At 43.0% G+C, this 24426-nt stretch overlaps 1 protein-coding gene across 12 annotated transcripts in view; it reads left to right on the plus strand.

Annotated features, from left to right (window-relative positions):
* Nucleotides 1-798: 798 nt before the first annotated feature.
* PTPRM (protein tyrosine phosphatase receptor type M) overlaps nt 799-24426 on the plus strand; it is an 816519-nt gene continuing 792891 nt past the window's right edge. For 10 of the 12 annotated variants that reach the window (XM_032293487.1, XM_032293490.1, XM_032293488.1 and 7 more), the window contains exon 1: nt 1737-1908. In XM_032293487.1, coding sequence (XP_032149378.1) covers nt 1836-1908 — 73 coding nt within the window. In that variant the 5' untranslated portion in view covers nt 1737-1835. Of the gene's footprint in view, nt 1909-24426 lie in introns of all 12 variants that reach the window. The other 2 variants (XM_032293498.1, XM_032293499.1) reach the window with 2 other exon arrangements.

Consider the following 24426-nt stretch of genomic DNA (forward strand, 5'->3'; position numbering starts at 1 on the left):
GGCAGCTGTATCTTTCTTGATTCTGGTGTACACTGGATACAGGGTCAACATGAGTGTGGAATCCATTTATTTCTTACGTCTTTATAAGCACTAGAAAGCAGTGAACGCTGTCAGAAGACCCCTCTTGTGGAAGAAGTGCAGGAGAACTCCCTGGCGCCTCTGCATCACCGGTTTGCCTTCTAACCGGTATCCTTGCTAGAACCCTGTCACTCGGTTACTTTGGTTCCTAATTTAACCTCTTCCCAAGCCTTCTATTGCGTTCAGTTAGCAGGCCAGGAGCTTACAGCTGCCTGGTTGGTGCTGGCTAAATACGCTTATTCCCTAGAAGGCAGAAGGCTCACTTACCAAAAAAATTACAATTAAAATAAAAAATTTACTCTTTGCTGAAGCATTGTAAGGTTTTTTTATTCACTTAATAAAACAGTCATCTCAGACCCAAAATAGTAAAACTAAAATATTTTAAGACATTACTTGATTCACTCTTCACTTTTCTTTCTCCCCCGTTTCCCAGCACTTTGCATCAGATACAGAAACCAAGGGTTATGTCCAAACCCTGGTTTGGTGTGACCGCAGCCTTCCGTGCACTGCCAGCGGCTCGCTCCAAGACCACATGGGACGCCGAGGCATGTTGAGGAGGCAGAACGGCAGAAGAGCGCCCTGCTTTCCGGGCGCCGGGGAGCGGGGCCAGCGGCGTGTACCCGGCGGGCCCGGCCGGGAGCGGGCTGGCGATCACTGGACTCGGCGCTCCCGGCTCCCGCGCCATCTCCGGGCGCCAGCCAACTTCGCTCTGCCGGCGGCGCAGAGGAGCCCGCAGCCCTCCGGAGCCTCCGCGATCGCCTGGCTAGCTTTCCCCGGAGCAGCCGAGGAGCGCAGGCCCGACGACTCCGGGGGCAGCTGGCCCTGTGCAGTGACATCGCCATCCGGAGCCGGGCTCGAAGCCGCCTGGCCGCGCCCGCGGGGTCGCAGGCCGCTGGTCCTGCCCGGCCGAGCTCACAAACTAATCGCGACTCGTGACCCGGGACAAACTTGTGGCGGCGGCGCAGCCCCTTCCACAGTCACCCTCCCCCGAGCCAGTCACCAAAATAGAAGACGCGGCTGGGCCGAGGAGGTGGGCGGGGGAGCACGGTGGCCGCTCCTCCCAGCGCGGCGGACGCCCGCTTCGGCGGCGGCAGTGGCGGTGGCCGCGGGGCCGCCCCCAGCCGATCTCCCGGAGGCGGTGGGGCGCGGGCCGGCGGGGCGCGGGCGCTCACGCCCTCTAGCGGGCCGCGGCGGCGCTGGGCGGCCGTGACGTGAGCGCTCCCTTCAGCCGGCCTGCGGGGCACCGCCAGTCAGTCGGGGAGCAAGAGCCCCGCGCGCAGCCGGCGCGGGCTCGGCCATCGGCGCGCCGCCGCCCGTGGCTGGGCTCGGGGCTGCCTGTGGAGAGACGGCGGGCGGAACGCGCGCGGCCACGGCCACCGCCACGGCCGCGGCCACGGCGACGGCCGGCAGCTCGGGTCCCGCGTCCCGGGCAGGAGAAGGCGAGAGGCGGCGAGCTCCGCCGCCCGAACCGAGGGAAGATTTTGGCACTGCGGGCGCGCCCTCGGCTCCCTCTTACAGCGGCGCCAGACGCCGAGTGGGGCCAGGGAGAGGGGAGAAGGACCCAGGACCCTGTGCCCGCGCCCCGGGAGCCGCCGGAGTTCGGACTTCTGCAACTGTTGGCACTTTGGGGGCTTCGCTCAGCGCTCTGCTGTTTACCCTTCTTTCCTGGCTGCCTCCTAACCAAAGCTCCCGGCCCCCTCCGCCCTCGCGCGCCCACCCACCGCCGCCGCGGAGCGGCCCGGCGCGCACTCAGCACCATGAAGAGACTTGGGACTTGCCTGGCGACTTTGGCCGGACTTTTGCTAACTGCGGCGGGCGAGACGTTCTCAGGTAAGCGGGGCCGCATCTGCCGCCCCCGAGGCGCGCGGGCCGGCTCGAGGCGCCTGGGACCCCGGCAGCTCCCTGGTGGGAGAACCCTAGGCTGGCGTCGAGGCCGGGCAGAGGGCGCGGCAGGCGGGACACCGCTTCTGCTCGTGAGCCAGGCTCTGGGCAAAGGACAGGAGGGGCGGGCAGGCGCCGAGTCTTCGGGCGGGCGGAGCCGGCCGACCCCGAAGGCGAGCTCCCCTGCCGGAACCGCCAGCTCGGACCCCGTCCCTCCGCGGCCTGGGCCAGTGCTCAAGGTTGGGCGGCTGCCACTCCGAGTCCCTGGCCGGCTGCGAAAGAAACAGCAAAAAACTTTGCTTGAAGTTCCCAGTTGCAGCCGCCGGGCCGCCTGGCGTAGGCGCTGCGCTGTCCCCGCCGACCTCGAGCAGTGCCCGGGCCCAGGCCGCTCGTGTTCGGCTGCGCCCGCAGCGATCGCTGGGACCTGGCGGCAGCTCCGGCGGTGGCGATCTCCCAGTGCCCTGCCCTTCTTGTCGCCCCCTGCCCAGCGCAGCTGGCGACCCCGGTAGGTCCCAGCGGCCGCGCAGCGTCTTCAGAGAGGCCTGGCATGAGTTCCTCACCGGTCCCAGCGGGAGGGCTCCGCGGCCGCGGAGGGAGCGGGCAGGTCCCCAGGCCCCAGCCGCTGGGGTCCTGCGCCCCGCCGGGCTCCCTCTCCCACCCTCAGCCCCCTAGCGGAGCGCTGCGGCCAGCGGTAACTTGTTCACCAGCCCGGCTGTCCGGGGATCCCAGGTGGAAAGGAGAAGCACTGGCGGTGTGCGAGCAAGTGTGCGAGTGTGCGCGCGTGTGTGTCTGCACACGAGCGCGGGGGCTCTGTAAGCCCATAGGAGCCCCTCATGGAGAGGATCTGTGGATCGGTGTTGGGGGTCCGGCGTGGGGCCGAACCCAGCACGCTGTTACAGGGGTTTACAACCTTCAGGATCACCTTTAATACCTGGGATGTCACATACGTGGATGGACCGCAAATGCTGGCCCATGTGTGCACACCTTTCTAGTGTTTATTAGATTAGTTTCATTAAGGTACACATGCAGTGGGGTTGTGGGCATTCTTCTTTTTCTTTTAATTAAAAAAGCGTGCTCTTTGGCCTGAAACTTATTGTTTGCAAAATAGATCTCTGTGCTTGGGAACAAGTGAGTTGAATGAGTAAGTTGGGCTTTTTAAGAATTTGATTAAGGGGATTTTTGTTAACAGTAAAGAGAAGATTTTAAACAGTAAAAACCTTTGGTCCTCTGGTACGTGGAAACCTTTTATTTTCTTGGGGTACAAGACCTTTGGCTGGTGGAGCTCTGGACTCACAGGCACATTAGCTGTGTCTCCTGTGTTGCTGATCTGCAGGACCCTCGATCACAGTTGGCCTCAGAGAAGGAGTGGAACTTGTAGGTTTTGAAATCAAACCATTAACTTCAATACAGAAATATCCTTTCTTCAAGTTTTGTGTTTCCCTAACTGCCTGGTAATTGCACATGCTCCAGAGGTTTTAATGCAATGATGCACTGTCGTCTGATTATAATACTGATACAGAATTTGGTCTACGTTCTTATTAGTGAATAATAGAGTAGCACTCGCCAATTTGAGAGCCTTGTAACTCATTAGTATTAGAAGCCAAGTATGAGCGCCCTGGTGATGGTTTTCTCTTTATTAAGATACATAACTCCCTGCCTGAGATTTGTTTAAAGTTAAGCTGTGTCAAATATCATTTGGATGGATTTTTAAATTGTGTGCAAGGAGGTGGAAACAAATATTTATATCACTTATTTAAACCATGGGCTCCTCATCACCAAAAATTATTTCAGCCACAGTCGTACTGATCCATGTCCTTGTTAAGGCTGATGTAAATGATCAGTCAAGCCAAAATAGACTTCTACTAAAATTTAGCCTGATTTTTCATTTGAAAGAAATATATCTATTTGTTTGAGTTAATACCATTAAGTGAAATGTGTTTTCTTTTCTATTTGGAAAGCCAGAGTCATCCTGGCATGTTAGCAGGTAAAGGGCAGGGTCCAAGCCATGCCTCAAAAACGTTGAACTTTAAAAAAATGTGAAGTTGAATTAGCTGGGTGTGGTGGTGTGTGCCTGTAGTCCCAGCTACTCTAGAGGCGGAGGCAGGAGGATTGCTTGAGCCCAGTAGTTCCAGGTTGCAGTGAGCTATGATTGCACCATCGCACCCCATTCTGGGTGACAGAGTGAGACCCTGTTTCATTAAAAAAAGAAGTGAAAGGTGAAGTTGGCAAATTTCATATGTGCAAGGATCAGATATGTTTCACTTTATAATGTTTTTTGTTCCTGTCCATATTGCTTTTAGGGATTACAGGTGTGAATCAGGATGTGTGTGGTTTTTTTTGTTGTTGTTGTTTGTTTGTTTATTGTTTTTCGTATGTTGAGAAAGTTAATTCTGAATGCTAGGAGTGGCATCGACACATTTCTTTTTTATGTTTTTTCCAGAAATTGTAGTAACTGGCTGCTTTTCACTTGACATGGGAATACATTCTAGAAACAAAAGAGCTAGATTGTAAGCTCCTTGAGGGCAAAGCCAATTTTCATTTTCTTCTGGCTTTCTTATAGATCCTTAGATTTCACAGGCATTACTATTTGTTGAATAAATCAGTAATGTGAATGCTGATCATTTGCACATGTTCAAATAGTGTGTGAATGGACCAATATATAATAAAATGGAGGGAGAGAAGTGATTGTTAAAAGTTAGAATTGGCTTGCCTTTTCCATACCGGGTTCTCTTTAGGCCTCCCAATGGACTAATCATGAGGGTTTATATATGTAATCAGCCAAGGGATTTTGTATAACTCAGGTATCGTCCACACGAGGCACTCTGCCCTTTGCCTTCTGCAGTGCTCTCCTGTCCTCTTTTGGAATGGGTTTGGAATTAAGATTGCTAATTAAGCATTTCTGAAGGTGTACTACACGTGGTTTGGATACCAGACACCAGAAATAGAATGCTAAACGTACTGGAAAAGAACTAGGATTTGGGCCTGTGACGACTGCGTACTGTAAGCATTTCATTAAACATTTTTTTTTTTTTTTTTTTTTTTGAGACAGTGTCTCGCTGTCATCAGGCTGGAGTACAGTGGTGTGATCTAAGCTCATTGCAACCTCTGCCTCCTGGGTTCAAATGATTATCCTGCCTCAGCCTTCCGAGTAGCTGGGACTACAGGCACATGCCATCACACCCAGCTAATTCTTTTATTTTTAATAGAGACAGGGTTTTACCATGTTAGCCAGGATGGTCTCATTCTCTTGACCTCGTGATCCTCCCACCTTGGCATCCCAAAGTGCTGGGATTCCAGGCATGAGCCACCGTGCCCGGCCTAAAAAATTGTTTTTTATAGTTACAGTTTCTAAATTGTTAGGCAAAATGGTAGAGGTTCACTTTATATCTTCTTGGCCTTTAGTGTTCACCAAAAGTAACTGGTAAGGTGGTATATAAGTAAGACATGAGGAAGAAAGTTAAATCATTTACTTTTGTTAGAAATTCTCTTTTGTATGGTGAGGAGCCAATGAGTTGGCAAGTTATTCCTCTTTGACCCAATTTCTTAAAAGCCAAGTTGCAACATATATAATACAATGAAGTGTTTAGTTGTACTTTATAATGGTTTTGATGTGTTAAGTTCTGCCAGGTAAGCTTTGGTTTGCAGAAATAGAAATACAAGCTTAGCTCTTTGTTTCAGCTACAGTAGTAGTTGAAATATATTAAACGTTAACTTGTGATTTGGGACTGTTGTGGAGAAATTAATTTTTTAAAATAATATTTTAAGGAAAACTGCTGAAATCTAAATAAAGCCTGTAATTTAGTAGTGTGATACCAATGTTAATTTCTTAGCTTAAATTCTGCTGTTTATGTAAGATGTTAACCTTAGGGGAAGCTGGGTGAAGGGTGTACTTACACACTTTGTATTGTTTTTGCAAGTCTTCTATAAATCTGAAATCATTTCAACATACAGAATTTTAAAGCACCCTTTACAAAGAGTGGTAATAGATTTGTTTAGCAGTTAGGTTTTTTTTTTTCAGATTACTATAGTCATAGTATTTTACGTTTTCAAGATGCTTTCGCTAGACTGATAATTGATATGAGGAAAACAGTGAGCATGAAAGAAATATACCAAGAAATTACTGTAACATTCTTAGTGTTATGTATATGTAAAGAAGAATTGCTTGAGCATAATAAATTCTTCCTATGTAGAAAATTATAGGTTTTAGTCTATCATGTTTTCAAAGGGTTATCTTTACAGGTTTTAAGAAAATAATCTACTGACATACAGTGATATATGGATAGGTGTGTATATAGTTTGGGTAATTCAAAATGAATTTTCTTTAATGAACTAATAATTCGAATTATGTCTTCAGATTATATATATTCTATATAAATTAAGCGTAGCCTAGCCTTTAGATTTAGTAAAAGTTGGTTTCGGAATTTAAGTAATTCTGTAACAATTCTTAAAAGCCAATAGCTTTATTTAAATTTTTCTTAATTCTCTAAGGATTGTAATACATTCTAGGAATTGTCAGGCTGTATACAGTATATCTATTTTGGTAGAGGAACTATATATTACATTAAGTATTGTTTTCTTTCCATTTTTGTTTTAGATTTTATTAAGTTTTCGAGAATAAGCATGTATTATCTAAATACCCCAAGGCTTAGTTTTCATTAGGGAATCAGGCATTTTAATGAGTTTTATGCTTTTCAACAGTGAAACATTTTTCTTAGGGGTAATGTCCACCATGCATTTTACTTTAATTCTCAGATTCTTCTTTTTGAAAACCAACTTTCCTACAGTTTCACTTTTTAGTGTGCTTACTATCTTTAAGAATACAACATGTATGTTAATAGGCTTATTTTATAAATGAGGGAAGGTTTAATTATTAATGTCTTTCCAACTCACAAATGCAACATTTTAAAGAGGTACAAAATACGGTAAATCTTCCATTATAAGAGGATGTTGCTTCTTTGCTTCCTAAAATACCGTGGTGGTTTTCAGTTTAGTCATCAGAAAGCCTAAGTTTACACTGTAGCTCCGAAAAACCCAGCAGAGAAAAATAAGTTGGGCTGCCTTGGGTGGGGAGGAGGAAAGATTTAGTCACCAATCTTCCTACTCGGTAGTGCCCCCAACATTGGTGTGGCAGCTGGCAAGGCCAGTGCATAATTAGGGGGCTGGGAGTATGTGAGAGAAAAACACAAAAACAGGATGAGAAGTGTTCTGTACTCAGGTGTGGGATGTGACAAGCTCCAGAGATCCTAGCAAGGGAGGGTCACTCCCCTTATGACTTCTTTGCTGTGAAGGAGAAACACACGGAAAGTTGAGGGGGGCACCATGAAGAGTGGCAGATCACAGTGACCTCCTGCCTCATTAGCTGGCTCTGGGGAGGGCCTGGGAAACTGCGCCAGTGTTGATGGTGAGCTGGGTTTAAATCTGTGCTTCTCGAAATCTGCTGTCCACGAGGAGCATTTGGAGTCCTCCTTTCAAAGGTTGCTTCCTGGGGCTCAGCTGTGGTGATTCTGATGTCCAGGACAGGGGTCTCCCAGCATCTCTGGGTGGTCACGATTTGTAACCACACTTGAAGAAACGTTGCCCTGAAAGAGGAGTTTTTAAAGTGTTGTCCTTGAGCCAGCAGCATCAGCATTACTTTCAAAGTTGTTAGACTTAAAACCTTCTGGTCCCGAATGTGCAACCCTGGGGATGAGGCCCAGCAATCTGTGTTAGAACAAGCGCTCCATGGGATTCTGATGTGGCCCGAAATTGAAGAACCCTTGTTCTAAAAGAACTGAGATCCTCAGCCTGCCGTATCAGCCTCCCTTGATGAGCTGAAAGAGAACTGGGGGTAAAAATATTACATCCATTCATTACTGCTTAGCCTTTTGATTAATACGGTTAGTACTACCAACATGGTGATGTGATTGTGCTGTTTCTGGCCAGACACTGGGGAAGAGACTGGATCCAGCCAGTTGTAAAACTCAAATGAATAAAGAAGTTTCCTATGTTTTTACTTACCACAATGTCACAGTTAAGTTTTGTTGTAATGGTTAGACTTTGGAAATTTCCCTGGGTCGATCCTTTGTATAGGAGATATTTGCTGGCTTGTCATAAGAAGCATGTAGCCCTGTGTGCTTATTAGAATAATAGTGCTTATTAATAATGCTTATTGAAATATTTAATTCGAGTAAATATTTATTGAGCAGTTATGTTTGTAAGACCCCTTTGTGGATGGTAATGGAAATAGATAAAGAAGATGTAGTTACTACACTTTGAAAAGTTATTCATGTATTAAAAGTTTCAAAATCTAAAATGGAAAGTAACAGGGAATTTCTCAGGAGAGAACTGGAAGTTAATAGATGTAAGATTTGGAATTCTAATGTGAAAATGTGAAACTTTGCCTTTGGAAATAAACTCAACTTCCAAATAGAAAATAAAGGTTTTCCTTGGACATTTATTTAAAGTACTGACAATGTGTATCCTAAAATTAAGCCTAATATTTCTCTGAACCCCCAAAGACAACCATGGCATCTCTGTCATTTAACACTCCAGGTAAATAGCAGTAATCATGAGGTCTTTTAATAGATTAATCCTGTAGGCTTTGTAGCCAGCCTTTCTGAGAAACAGCTGAAGAGTGCTTCCCTGTTGCCTGGTGCTCCTGCTGCGATCCACAGCTGATCACTAGGTGTAGCTGCGGTCCCTAAACCCACCTGCCTAAGCCAAGCAAGGCCCATCCCCATCCACAGACGGCTTCCTGGACAGCTCAAGAAAGGCACGAGAGTGGACTTTCATCCACTTACATGTGTATCTGTAACTCTTTATTATAAAATTGAATTCTTTAGTGGAAGTTGTACTTCTGCGGCTTGTTGAAATTCAGCCCTGACCCAGAGACAACATTAGATTCCCCTGCTACAGCCTTACTCATTTTTTTCTCTTCTTTTTCTGCTGTGTTATATGTTGCTGCTAGTCTACATGTGGTGGTGAAACTGGAAGAAGTAGTACATACTTGCCAACTAAGTAAGGGTTCATGTTAACTTTTGGGGCCTTCTTGTAGTAGACCAGAAAAAGCAGTGGCCTAGGTGGCTCTGTGTAGGTGTGTAACATCTTTAGTAAGTGGCTTGTCTGTACTTTTCTTACATCTCCAAGAAATGAACTCTACAGCATTGAGGGTTTAGGTATGTAATTCAAGAAGTCATGAAAATCTGCCTGGAAATCTGATTCAGCTATTTTTCCTACTGAAAACTCAGAAGACTAATGAGTCATCAAAAACTTTATATGAAACACAAATGTTGGGCCTTGGGTTGCAAGTCAGGGCAGGGTGGAGAATCTGAAGAAGGCTTTGTGGCTTCCTTTCAAAATGGGGTCTAGTAGGGGTTGGAAATGACCTTGCAGGCTAAAAGAGCAAGGATTACAGGAGAGATGAATGAGAGGAGAGGAGTCAGAAACTTGTCAAAACTGATGAGGTTTTAGCATCTCCCTCTGAAGAAAAGGCCACTGTTTAACAGAATGATTTATTTCAACATGTACCAGCCAAAGCAGAAGCAAAGCATTTACTTTTTATGGGCTGCAAAGCATAAAAGCTTGTAGAGCATCAGTTTTTCAGATGGGTGAATATTCATTTTATTCTCTCTTTCTATTCAGTATGCAGAAAGCAGATTTATTGCATACAGTGAGAACAGTGTGTATTAGTGTGGGTTACTCTGGGAGTCCGAGGCCCCATTACTTCTCCCGGGCTTCCAGCTATGGAATCAAAATGGGCTCAAAGGTAGGCTTTGACAGAGGGTGAGAAGAAATTGGACCACACCCTTTGTATAGTCTTTGTGTGTGTGTGTGTTTTTTTTTCTCTGAAGGAGTCTTGCTCTGTCATCCAGGCTGGAGTGCAGTGGCAGGATCACTGATTATGGCTCATTAAATGAGCTTTGACTTCCTGGGCTCAAGCAGTCCTCCCACCTCAGCCTCCTGAATAGCTGCTATCATAGGCCCGAGCCACCCTGTGTGGCTAATTAAAAAAAAAATTGATAGAGATGGGGTCTTGGTACATTGCCAGGCTGATCTTAAACTCCTGGGCTCAAGCAGTCTTTTCAGCTCAGCCTCCCATCTGAGCCACTGTGCCTGGCCCAGTCTGTTTTTGATGGATACTATTTGTTCTTTCTTCTCAGTTTGAGTAGCTTGAGGTACTTTACATCATGTAATAAGCACAGGCTTAAAATGGACTTAAAATGGACTCAGTGTGATATTCCATCTGGATATACAATTATAAAGTGGTTTAAAGGATTCCTTCTAAAATACTCATGATGTATAAAACCAAATTACTTAAACATTTTAGCTTGTAGTAGTTACTCACTAAGTATTTGTTGAATGAATGAAGAAACGATTGAAAGAAGTTCCCTTGGAGAAGGAAAAAAAAACAAATTATTATGCTTAAGGCTGTTTTTTTTCTACGTTCTGTCAAGTTTGACTTTAAGTATCTCAAATAACCTTAACAATAGAACCAGGCTGTGTGTTTTGTGCCTGGTGCCATTAGCAATTTATAGGTGTGTGGAGACCCAGTTGCTAAATTTAAAGGAAAAAGTGTTACCTTTTGTTAATTAAATATATAAAAGTAAGACTGTATTTTTATCGTGTATAATAAAAATTTATAAATCAGTTATTGCTATAAAGTAGCATTTTGATATAATACTGATCACTAAAAAATAAAATTTACTATGCAGCAAATTTATCATGACTGTGCTCTAGGGGGATTTGATTTAGTCACTGGTATATTAAAAGAACCTGCTATAACCAGAAAGAAGATTCCATGACAGGGAATAATATATATTATCTCTGCTGCCTTTTATTTCTGATATAGAATGAAATGAATTATACCTACACAGAGCTCAGACTGCATCATGATAACATCAGTCTCATCCTCATTACAGTAGGCATGTTCTCATTCCTTTTCATTCAGCCATAGTGTACTCTCAAGTGATAAAACTTAATAAAAGGAGGCTACTTTGACAACAACCTCATAAACTGTGTTTTCAACTTCCTCAACTTCTGAAATCTTGAACACTGAATGTAGTGTAAAATCTCCACAATGAGTCAGGTCATTGGTTCCCATTGGCATTGTGTTCTCTGTGTGTGTGAGGGAAGTTCTCCCTCGTCTCTCTGTCAGTCATCGTTTTCATCCCATATATGTGGCTTTTTAAAGGGTCGCTGCTTTTCTTTCTGACCTTTCTCAGAGAGGGACAGAACACAGTGGGGGTCTGAGGCTGTGACATCAGCCATAGGGGTTCCTAAGCTGTGGAAAGAAGGGCAGTAGTAACCTCTGGTCGCATCACATCTTCCTAGAGTTGAGTTGTCCTTCTACCTCTGAGTAACCATGAGGTCTTGGGCATGTTATTTCATTTTAAAAATACCCTGCAGGAGGAGGAGGAGGAGAATGATTATTACTATTTTTGGAGACAGAGTCTCACTCTGTCACAAGTAGCATGATCTATAGCTCACTGCAGCCTTGAACTCCTGGGCTCAAACAGTCCTCCCACCTCAGCCTCCTGAGTAGTTGGGAGCATAGGTGCATCACCATACTTGGCTAATTTAATTTTTTTTTTTTTTTTTTTGAGACAGAGGTATTGCTTTGTTGCCAAGGCTGGTCTCAAAACTCCTGGGTTCAAGTGATCCTCCCACCTCAGCCTCCCAAAGTGTTGGGATTACAGGCGTAAGCTGCTATGCCCAGTCCCCTTGCAGGATTATTGTAAAGACTAAATCAGAGAACCAGTGCTGTGATTTAGGGGCCCCTGGGGTGACAGGGCTTTATGTGTAATTAATGCTCGGGCTAAGAAGGGTCCATCAGTCTGTTTCCCCATCCTCATGCAGATTACAGATTTAAGCATAGGAAACTTGCACTTTCATAAGTGAAAAAGGGTTGAATATTGGCATTTCATGTGGTTCACACATTCCCTTTCTGGGTCCAAGGCTTTGATAGTTGTGGTGCTGGGAGGTTGTATATGTGACATAAAAGTATGTATATGTGGCTATGTATGTGTAGCTTTTATAAACAGGATCAACATTATGTTTTAAAAGAAAAAAGTTCCCTGAAATTAGCAAAATAATCACCTCAGAATTGGCATCATGAAAAGCCAGCATTGCTCAGTGCCATGGAAGGCAGTGGATGCTGGAGACCTGTATTACAGTCACCTGGAGCCCTTGTTAAAAATGCATATTCCTGGCCTCACCAGACCTACAGAGTCAGAAACTGGTAAAGAAATGCCTCATATGATTTTCATCCTCGTTAAAGGTGAACACCTCCTGGAAGTGGAGTAACAGTGACTCAGAGACCCTGCCTTTGTACAGAATTTATCACATCTTCTCTGAGGAGTGTTAAGAAAGCATCTGAGGATTACTATTAATAAATGAATTTTTACATACCAAACTATAATTGACAAGAGAGCATTTCTTTTATAAAGCAGAAGCTTTTGGCATTAGAAGAGAAAATGAGTTATGAAACAAAGCACATTTTAGAAATTTATCTGCTTCGTATCTGTCATGCAACTTGGTGACCTCTAGTAAATGTGGCATTAGTCTGAAACTTTTAGAATATAGTGAAAGAACAGGGCTGGGCATGGTGGTTCATGCTTGTAATATCAGCACTTTGGGAGGCCAAGGCAGGTGGATCACCTGAGGCCAGGAGTTCAAGACCAGTCTGGCCAACATGGTGAAACCCCATCTCTACTAAAAATATTTAAAAATCAGCTGGGCATGGTTGTGGGTTCCTGTAATCCCAGCTACTTGGGAGGCTGAGGCAAGAGAATTGCTTGAACTCAGGAGATGGAGGTTGCAGTGAGCCGATGTGGTGCTACCGCACTCCAGCCTGGGCGACACAGTGAGTCCCCATAGCAAAAAAAAAAAAAAAAAAAAAAAAGAATAAAGACATTTTGGAGTAATCAGAACACAGATGATTTTAGATCTCTAAATTTGCAGATTTGAGCTGCATTTTGAGATGACTCATTCAGGGAAGATCATGAGACAAGATGATCTGCAAAGTATTTTGGGAAGATTATTTTCCAGCACTTAGTCCTTTACTTCATGTTCATTGAAACATATGAACAGTGCGGAATAATTTGTCTTAGGTGCCCCATAAGCATGGACCAAAAGCTTGGTGCTTTGATTGTAGTAGTAGTTTTAAAAAGCCTCGCAAACCTCAAAATGGGCATATTAGTCTGTTAAAGCACTTGAAATTTCAACTAGCTTATCATTTTGGCCAAGGAAGAAAGGTCCTTGTCGAAATGTAGTCTCTAGGAGAGGTGGCTCATTAAGTTATCTTAAATGTGACATCTCTAACTAGCTGTCACCCCGATAAGTTGACATCTTTAGATTCTCCCTTGTAAAATGACATTTGATTCAAGGATCTCTTCAGTCTCTTAAAGAGTATGAGGATTGTCATCAGCTTATATCTTAGTTCAAATTAGTCTGTCAGATAGCACAGCATAAGAGAAGAAGACTTGGATCATTGGGTCATTTTTGATAGGGGAGCATGGGAGACATGTCTAGAACATTGGGTCCCATCCGAGAGAGTGCCTGATACAGCATGTGGTTGCTTGCTAACAAGAAGTGGGTGTCGAAGAGCTGTCTGCAAGATTTTAGATGATTTGAACATTTGCTATAGGCTTCATCTGCTAAGCTATGCTCTTAGCATAAGCGAAGTTCACTCTTTCTCTCTGTACTTGAGACTGTAGCTACCATTCACAGGTGACACCAAAGGCTTTGCAGCAACTAGACTGTTACAGCCTGTGGCTTTCTTCTTAAATATTGACAACGTAGATAAGCCTTATTTCAGGGGCTTAGCACTGATAGTCATAAGTGATAACCATATATTGAGCACTAAGTATGTGCTATGTACTGTGCTGAGAGGGATGATATTCTCAAACTTACTGCCGCCCATTTACGAATAAAAGCTTGGCTGAGAGAGAGAACTGACAGAGACTTTGGAAGGTAAAGTTGTCCCCACTCCCAACCAGGTCATTTGAACATGGGTACATGTGTCATATTATGTCTCCCTCCCCATACATACACAGAGTAGTGTTTTCCTGATTTATGCTTTGCTTTGATGCCATCATCCTGTATTGAAGTATGCTCTAAGAAAAAGCATTTCAAATGTAGTGTTGTGGCTGTTAGGAAGATATTAAGTGATGTTGTATTAATGTCATATAAAATCTCTATGATGACCTTCTGGAGAGATTTCTTTCTGGTTCAGGGAAAGGTGTGAGTCTTCTGTGCCATTAGTTTCTTCTCGTGGACACAGTGAGTAATATAACCCATCAAGTTTCTTTTTTCTGTTGGCTGTTAGAAAGCCAGATTCAAACACATGTTTTGTAGTATTAGAACTTTTATATTGAACCGACAACCTCAGTCAAAGCTGGCCTACATCAAACAGGGAATCTGTTGACTCTTGTAACATACAACAGAGAAGGCCAAAGGTGGGCACGGGATTCCAAGTCTTCCTTGCTAAGCATCTTTTCTCTCTATGTGATGTTTCTAAGGAGTTACAGGCTGAATCCCTCCAGCTCCGAGCCTAGTGGAAAGAGAGATTCTCTTTCCCCATGGTACAAATCACTTTTGTGATTGGTCTCCAAGAAAAAAATAGATTCTGTTACCAGTTGAAGAGTGGATAGTAGCTGGACAGAAAGCAGACTGCCAGAGCATTCATTTGTGCAGCCTATCCTCATTTCTGGCTTTTTTTTTGCTGGCCTGATTCTTAGTCTTCTCTTCACTTTTCACATGTCATTTAAATTTATTTTGCTGTATTTTATGTATCATTATAAATGCATTAAATCCTTTTGGGTGGTGGCAGAAAATAAATGAGTTTCAAATCTCATCATTTGAGTCAGTGCTTCAAAGGTACCTTTAATGTGTGCACGTTTTATTTACTTTTTTTTTTTTTTTTTTTTTTTTGAGAGACAAGATCTTGCTCTGTCACCCAGGCTGGAGTGCAGTGGTATGATTATAGTTCACTGTAGCCTTGACTTCTCAGGCTCAAGTGATCCTCCCACCTCATCTTCTAGAGCGCCTAGGACTCAAGCAGCATGCAGCACTATTCCTTGCTGCTTTACAAAATTTTTTTTTTTAAGAGATGGCTTCTCATTATGTTGCCCAGGCTAGTCTCAAACTCATGGCCTCAAGGTATCCACCTACCTCAGCCTCCCAAAGTGTTGGGATTATAGGCATGGGACACCCCACCTGGTATCAAATTTATTTTTTTAAAGCATCAAAATCTTTTAACTAAGCAAAATTTTTCGTAGGTAGAAATGCATACAAATCTTTTGGTTAAACAAAGTTTTATGTGAACATATTTTAAAAAAGGCTATCCAAATTGGCAAACAAGGTATATTGGTTAGCTACTGCTGTGCAACAAAGTGACTTAAAACAACCACCATTTACTATTCTTCATGTTCTCTGGGTGCCTCTGCTGACCTAAGCTGGGCTTGGTATACTTCATGTGTGTGTCTCTCCTTGGTGATCTTGGCTGAGCTTTCTTGAAATGTTGGTGTTGTCCTGTAGGCTAGTCTAGGGTGTCCTCAACTGGGACAGTTGGACTCTTCTTCATGTAATCTCTTTTTCCAAAGAGAGAGCAGAAGTGAACAAGACCTCTGGGCTAATGCTTGGGAAGAGTACCTTGTCACTTCCACCTCTTCTCCTGGCCAAAGCCAGTTACAAGGCCAGCCTACAATCAAGGGTGGGGAAATAGTCCTCACTTCATGGTATGTGAAGCTGCAGAGCCGCATGATAAAGAGTACAGATACAAAAAGAGGTGGGAAATTGGGACCTATACAGGGGTCTACTAGGACCCAGCACATATGTCCTAAGTGGGTCAGCTTTCCAGAACAGTTGGGAAATCATGGGCAGCATGAGAAAAAAAGGAGTTTAGCATTGACAGAACTGCACTTAAGGGCCAACACTGCCACTTACTGTCATCTGAAGGGTGAAGTTGTTAACTCTGGTGAACTCAGTTCCTTATGTGCAAATAGAGTCAATTGGTGGCATTCTCATTCCTGGGTTTGCTTCAGAGATCAAATAATATGACTTTTTTCAATCCTTGTGTCCCTGGGTGAGTTCCAAAGGTTAAAATAGCCTCATTAAACTTGAGTTCTCAACCTGGCTGTGCCATTTTCTAGCTGTGAGAGTCACATAGCTTCTCTAGTCCTTCATCTATGAAAAGGGGATGAATTCTACTTCCTTGGCCATCCTGTGTAAAGCACAGTGCCCAGTCCAGAATAGCTGCTATTATCGTTGGAGCCCTATGACTGCAGAATGGCCTTGGGCAATAAGCTTGCCGTGTAGTGTATTTTTCCCTTATGTCTACAAACCCCAAAGGGTATGGTTTTCCCCAGCCCTAGTTTTTCTTCCATTTGTGGTCTCTATTCATAAATTTGCAGCCATTTCTCCTGGTTTCCTGGAAGTAAGGGAAAAGGAAATGTGACAATTGCATGCCACGTAGGTGGTAGGCTCTTTACATATCATCTATATACTTCCCCAGTGTAATCCTATGAGGTGAGGATGACAGCAGTGGTATTTTAGGGTTTATGAAAGTGAGGCCTCAATACATTTCAAGTTGTCCCATGGACAGTGGCTACAGCTGATTTTAGATTCCAAAGTGCTCATTTCTCCCTGGCTCTTGGGCCCAAAGCCTGTTTTCTTGTCCCTCCTGTTGGGTTTAAAGCACGTGCTATAATTTTCAAGTGTGGCTTAAGTATTTGGGTATAGTTTCTCATTTTGATGTTAAAACAGTTGTAAAATTGGCACAGCCCAGAGGTGCAGTGTACTTACTGCTATTTTACAGCCCTCTGAAATAGTAAATTAAAAGGAAAAATACTTAGCTTCCTAGTCACTTGACTGAAATTAATTGGTTAGAGAATTACTCATATTTTTCTTGAATAGAGGAGGGCAGAATGTTGTCTTTTCTGTGGTTACATATCTCATGGATAGAAATGTGTTTCTGTAATTTCTTGTGTTTTCCATCTGAATATCTGATTAAGGTGAAAGGTGCAAAATCCTTTGTAAATCTCTTGTCTGCATGCCTTAGTGGTCTTAGGGGGAAGATGCCACTAAGGTCAGCAATAATTTATTTTAAGGCCTTTCACTTCAAGTGGAGGTGGTAAGCCTTGGGAGACTGTTGTTAATCGCCTTCTTTAGAACAAATTGCATTGTGTTTTGAGGTTTGGCAAAGTAAAGAAAACATGTATATCTGTATTTGAAGGATTTAAAATAATCCAGTGAGTAGAGTCTTACTGTATTCACCATGGGAAAGAACTGTTTGGTATATGGTACTGTACAGTGGTTATGTACTTTGCTTATTTATTTGACACATTCTTACAGTGTCATTAGGGAGAATTATATCAAAATAAATGACATTAACAAAAGTAGAATAAGTGACTATCAAGAGATATTAGCATTTTTCAGAGAGACTTTAAAAAATTATGCAATTATGAATTTAGACATTTTATCCAAATGATTTATGAAGTGATGGTCTTTGACAACAGATGCAAGTTTATAAGTAAATACTGATTTTGGAAAGATTCCTGGTCAGATAGAGATAAAAAGAGGTGTTTTTCAATTGTTAGGGATGAGACAGTCCTCAGGACTGGGGTTTAGGAGATCTGAGCTCTCATGTCTGGTTCTGCTGCCATATAGCATGTGATTTGGGTCACGTCTCTTCATAGTGACTCAAGGCCCAGAAAAATAAAATTGATACTATAATAATACTTTTTGACTACCTAAAATAAATGTGAAGATCAGATGAAATAATTTTAAAAATTGCTTCTCAGCTATAGAGTACCGGCCACATGTGCCCTGCCTTGGCTGTGCTTTTTTGCTTAGGGTTTCAGCTTCCGGTCAGCACACATGCTTCTCATTCTGCCCCTTCTGTGTCTTCTGAGGCTGGCTTTTAGTTAACAACAAGAAGCCACCAGTCATCAGGTGGTTGTTCTTTATTTCTTTAAAAGTGAGAAATTGCGGTTGTGTTAGCATTTTTTTTCCCTTGGGATACTTTTTGAATGCATCCTGTTTATTACATTTGGGGCAGTCCCCTGCCCTAAGATTATTCTCTCATGCCTCAGTTTTATAAACTGAAACTAAACATAGTGGTGATAAATCCTTCTTGGCTGGAAGAATATTCAAGAGTGTTTGCAAGGCAGCATATTCTTTTCTAAATACAATGCTTACCTAGTACTGAGAGTGAAATGAGGTGGGATGATATCCCCCTGCTGGAAGAGGTGTATCTGTGCCTTCTGTGGGTGAGTACCCATTTATAAGTCCTGTGCTGAGGCCCTGGGAGCCAGACCTGTGCTGAGTATTGATGATATAAGGGTGTCCGAGATGAGTGTTTGCCCTTAAGGAGCGCATAGAAAAACTGAAGGGATACGTTGAGCCCTCTGTTTCTAAATTGACATGGAAAGTGTAGAAATTAGGGAAGGAGAGAGCAGGTTGTTCCTTTCCCAGGCTGACCTTGGCAAGGGAGTTTGAGGCCAAGTGTGCAGGAGGAAAAATCCATGGGAAAACTGCAGGGAAAGCTCTCCTGTGGTCAGCTAGGTAACTAGGAGGTTTGCAGTTAGACAGTGGACATTGGGAGCTGCCCATGAGGCCTTTAGGCACTATTCAGGTCTGATGCAGAGAGAGGGGACAGAATAAACTTTTACATAGTCTTTTGAAATTGTTTTTAAATTTTTTTCTCTTAAAATGGGATGTCTTCTAAGTGAGTTTTCGAAGGCTGTAGTTAACTTAGAGGAGATGCAGAAAGGAGAGCGTTTGGGAAATTGCAGAGAGGATGGGAAATTGCAGAGAGGAACAAAGTTTGAATAGTTTTTCCTTTTTGAACTTAGTGGCTTGGCACTCTTCCCTCCTGTTCCATGCAGATCATATTTGGTGCTGCATTTAAGGGATGGCTTTGTGCGGGATTGGAATTTGGCTAGAAGTTGGAAAAGTATTGAGTATTGGGGAAGACTCATGACTCAAAATACTGGCTGCTGCTCTATTCCCATGCCTGATATCAAGGTCCAACACTTTCTCTCTTTTTTTCCTCTTCTTCTTTTCCTTCGTCTGTCTCCATCTTATGTAATAGGTGGGTTTTAAAAGGAAGTGGTAAACCAAACAGATATCTGTAGCCCACTGGACCATGGTCACTCCTCTTGTAGTGGTATTATCAGTGGCCAGGCCACTTGTCATTGTATTTCTCCCCTGCACATGTGGACAGGACAGAGTGTTTGTTCATACAGAGTGAATTTAAGTGAAAACATAACCAGTACCATGCCTGGTGAGGCACTGAGTGGTCGTTTATCCACTTTAATCAGCACTGAAGTACTTATGTGTAAACCTGTAATAATAAAAGAACAGTTGATACTCATAGAATACTTAAAATTTCTAGGCATTGTCTTAAGTGCTTTTTAATTATGTGTTATCTGATTTAATACTCATAACAACCTAAATTACCCTCAGTTTACAGGCCTGTAAATCAACTCAAGCAAAGTGGCCAAGATGAGGCAAATTGTAAGGGTAGAGCTGAGATTTGAATATTTATCAGCCTGACCCTTTCAGCCACAACCCACAGTATGTAGTTCTTTGTCAATATCAGCCAGACTTAGAATCACTCTGCATACACCATGGGCTTAACCTGCTTCTGTTTCAGTATCCAGGATCTTTTCTGTATGCTTCCCTGTAGATTGGTTGGTCAGGAGTCCAGTAAGGGTGAATGAATGGTAAAGGTATTGTAAGTACACTGGCAATGAGCTGGCAGGACTCAGGACCTGGGGAAGGAACACCAGTCCTTAGGCATTTAATCAGGTTGATATCTTTAGTTTGGAGAGTGACTTTTAGAACAGAGTCAACAGATAGTTTTGTTTATTTTGGAGATTATATTGAAATATAACCACCCAAACTGTTAGGGCTGTGAGCAAAAAAAGGGCTAGATACTGCATGATGAAATCTTGCCAGTGAAATGGTTTTCTGAGCAGGGAGCTGATATGGCTCAGTTCCAAGATCTATGGGGCATTGACGTCTGACTTAAAAGCCTGTATTTTCAATAAAAGAATATTAAATAAAACAGCAACTCAAAGCACTATACAAATTTAAAGTCAGAATTTTTAAAAACTGGGCATTCCTTGGACATTGATTAGATCACGTTTGAAATTTGCATGACATGTTTATACAGTTGAGAAGCAGAGAATGTATGCCCTATGGTAAATATTAAGATTTTAAAATAAAAACTTGTACAAATGTCTTTTAAAGGTATCCATTATAAAGACCCAAGTACCAAAGGGATTTGATACCCTCTGTTGTCCATTTGAAAATACATGAACTAATTTTTATTTGAGAGAAGCTTTATCTCTTTTTCTCCTTGAACTGGTATTCCCATTTTCTTTCTCTATAGAATCATATCCTATTATAACACATATGTGCTTGAAAGTCTTTGACTGATTACTTATCAGGCTTCTCTGTAACAAAAATATGTAAAAAAGTGAAATTTTAATTCTATATTTAATTTTATGAGACCATAAACCTTTAGGTGTTAGATTTTATCTAGTTGAATTATCACTAGAATACAATCAAATCATTGTTAAACTTTATTAGAAAAGATGTTTCAGGGGGAGACAATCCAAGGTGGCCAAATAGGAACAGCTCTGGAGTACAGTTCCCGGCAAGAATGCAGAGGGTGAGTGATCACTGCATTTCCGAATGAGTTTTTACTGCCCACAGACCAGGAGATTCCTGGGCAGAAAAACACCACGTGTCTCCAGCATGGCTGTTTCAGCTCGCACAGAGGGTCTCCGCACAAAGACTCACACAAATATGGGCTGCCATTTCAGCTGGCACCTGGAACGCCTGAGTCGCCCATTCAACTGAAAAAAAGCGGGCTGAAACAGGAAGCCAGGTGATCTGGCTTGGTGGGTCCCACCCCCACAAAGACCAGCAATCTGAAATGCTCTGGATTGAGAATTTCACAGCAAGCACAGCTGGGACGGTCAACCTCTGTTGGGGGAAGGGCGTTAGCCATTACCTAGGCAGTTCCACTGCTGAGGCAGTTCACCACTATTGAGGCAGTCCGCCATTACTGAGGCAGTCCACCATTGCAGAGACAGTCCGCCATTACTGAGGCAGACTGCTGTTACTAAGGCAGTTCTAACTATACCTCCATAAACAAAATGTAAGGAAGTTCACACGGCAGCTGGGCAGAGCCCATGGCAGCTCAGCAACGACTCTGCTGGTAGACTGTGACTAGGCTACCTCCTTGCTGGGCAGGGCATCTCTGAAAAAAGGCAGCAGCACCTCAGAAACTTAAAAATAAAGCCCCACCTTCCCAGGACAGAATACCTGAGAAAAAAATGTGGTTATGAGTTCCGCTGCGGCAGACTTAAACATACCTGCCCAGCAGCTCTGAACAGAACAATGGAGTTCACAGCTCAGCACTTGAGCTCCTATAAGGGACAGACAGTCTCCTCAAGCACTCTTAGACCTCCGTATATCCAAAGAGACACCTCGTAAAGGAGAGCTAAGGCTGACATCTGGTGGGTATCCTACTGGGACAAGGATAACAGAAGAAACAGGCAGCAGCCCTTACTGTTCTGCAGCCACCACAGGTAATCTCCAGGCAAGCAGGGTCTGGAGTGGCCCTCTAGCAGTCTTACAGTAGAGGGGCCTGACTGTTAGAAGGAAAACTAAAAAACAGAAATAACTGCATCATCAACAAAACAGATGTCCACTCAGAGACCCCATCCGAAAGTCACCAAGTACAAAGACCACAGGTAGATAAATCCACAAATATAGGAAGAAACCAGTGCAAAAAGGAAGAAAACACCCAAAACCAGAATGCCTCTCCTCCTCCAAGGGATCACAACTCATCAGAAGCAAAGGAACAAAGCTGGATGAAGAATGAGTCTGGTGAATTGACAGAAACAGGCTATAGAAAGTGGGTAATAACAAACTTCTCTGAGCTAAAAGAACATGTTCTAACCCAATGCAAAGAAACTAAGAATCTTACAAAAGGTTTGACAAAATATTAATGAGAATAAACAGCTTAGAGAAGAATATAAATGACTTAATGTAGCTGAAAAATACAACACGAGAACTTCACAAAGTATACACAAGTTTCAATAGCCGAATTGACCCAGAAGAAGAAAGGGTATCAGAGATTGAATATCAACCTAATGAAATAAAACGAGAAGGCAAGATTAGAGAAAAAAGGGTGAAAAGAAATGAACAAAGCCTCCAAGAAATATGGGATTATGTGAAAAGACCTAATTTACGTTTGATAAGTGTACCTGAATGTGACGGAGAGAATGAATCCAAGCTGGAAAACACTCTTCAGAATATTATCCAGGAGAACTTCCCCAACCTAGCAAGACAGGCCAGTATTCAAGTCCAGGAAATACAGAGAACACCACAAAGATATTCCTCAAGAAGAGCAACCCCAAGGCACATAATTGTCAGATTCACCAGGGTTGAAATGAAGGAAAAAGTGCTAAGCGCAGCCACAGAGAAAGGTCGGGTTACCCACAAAGGGAAGCCCATCAGACTCATAGTGGATCTCTTGGCAGAAACCATATAAGCCAGAAGAGAGTGGGGGCCAATATTAAACATCCTTAAAGGAAAGAACTTTCAACCTAGAATTTCATATCCAGCCAAACTAAGCTTCATAAGCAAAGGAGAAATAAAATCCTTTATGAACAAGCAATTGCTCAGAGATTTCGTCACCACCAGGCCTGCCTTACAAGAGCTCCTGAAAGAAGCCCTAAACATAGAGAGGAACAAATAGTACTAGCCACTCCAAAAACGAACCAAATGATAAAGAACATCGACATAATGAAGAAACTGCATCAACTAATGGGCAAAGCAACCAGCTAGCATCAAAATGGTAGGATTAGATTCACACGTAAAAATATTAACCTTAAATGTAAATGGGCTAAATGCCCTAATCAGAAGACACACACTTGGCTGGGCACGGTGGCTCATGCCTGTAATCCCAGCACTTTGGGAGGCTGAGGCTGGTACATCATGAGGTCAGGAGTTCGAGACCAGCCTGGCGAAGATCGTGAAACCCTATCTCTACTAAAAATGCAAACATTAGCCAGGCGAGGTGGTAGGTGCCTGTAATCCTAGCTACTCAGTAGGCTGAGGCAGGAGAATCGCTTGAACCCAGGAGGCGGAGGTTGTAGTGAGCTGAGATCACGCCACTGTGCTCTAGCATGGGTGACATAGCAAGACTGTTGTCTCAAAAAAAAAAAAAAAAGACACAAATGGGCAAATTGGATAAAAAGTCAAAACTATCGGTGTGCTGTATCCAGGTGACCCATCTCACATGCAAGGACACACATAGGCTCAAAATAAAGGGTTGGAGGAAGATATATCAAGCAAATGGAGAGCAAAAAATAGCAGGAGTTGCAATCCTAGTCTCTAATAAAATAGACTTTAAACCAACAAAGATCTAAAGAGACAAAGAAGGGCATTATATGATGGTAAAAGGATCAATGCAACAGGATGAGCTAATGATCCTGAATATATATGCACCCAATACAAGAGCACCCAGATACATAAAGTAAGTTCTTAATGACCTACAAAGAGACTTAGACTCCCACATAACAATAGTGGGAGACTTTAACACTCCACTGTCAATATTAGATCAACGAGACAGAAAATTAACAAGGATATCCAGGACTTGAATTCAGATCTGGACCAAGGAAACCTAATAGACATCTGCAGAACTCTCCACCCCAAATCCACAGAATATACATTCTTCTTAGCACCACATCACACCTACTCTAAAATTGACCACATAATTGGAAGTAAATCATTCCTCAGCAAATGCAAAAGAACAGAAATCATAACAAACAGTTTCTTAGACCACAGTGCAATCAAATTAGATCCCAGGATTAAGAAACTAACTCAGAACTGCGCAACTTAATGGAAACTGAACAACTGACTCTGAATGTTGACTGGATAGACGATGAAATGAAGGCAAAAATAAAGATGTTCTTTGAAACCAACAAGAATGAAGACACAACATACCAGAATCTCTGGGACACATTTGAAGCAGTGTCTAGAGGAAAATTTATAGCAATAAATGCCCACATGAGAAGCAAGGAAAAATCTAAAATTGACACCCTATCATCAAAATTGAAACAGCTAGAGGAGCAAGATCAAAAAAACTCAAAAGCTAGCATAAGACAAGAAATCACTAAGATCAGAGCAGAACTGAAGGAGATAGCGACACAAAAAAAAACCTTCAAAGAATCAATAAACCCAGGAGGTGATTTTTTTGAAAAGATCAACAAAATAGACAGACCACTAGCCCAGATTAATAAAAAAGAAAAGAGAGAAGAATCAAATAGATGCAATAAAAAATGATAAAGGGGATATCACCACTGATTTTACAGAAATACAAACTATCATCAGAGATTACCACAAACAACTCTATGCACATTAACCAGTAAACCTGGAAGAAATGGATAAATTCCTGGACACTTG

Source organism: Sapajus apella, unplaced genomic scaffold (assembly GCF_009761245.1).
Source record: "Sapajus apella isolate SASKATOON/1434 unplaced genomic scaffold, GSC_monkey_1.0 scaffold29, whole genome shotgun sequence".
NCBI lineage: Eukaryota > Metazoa > Chordata > Mammalia > Primates > Cebidae > Sapajus > Sapajus apella.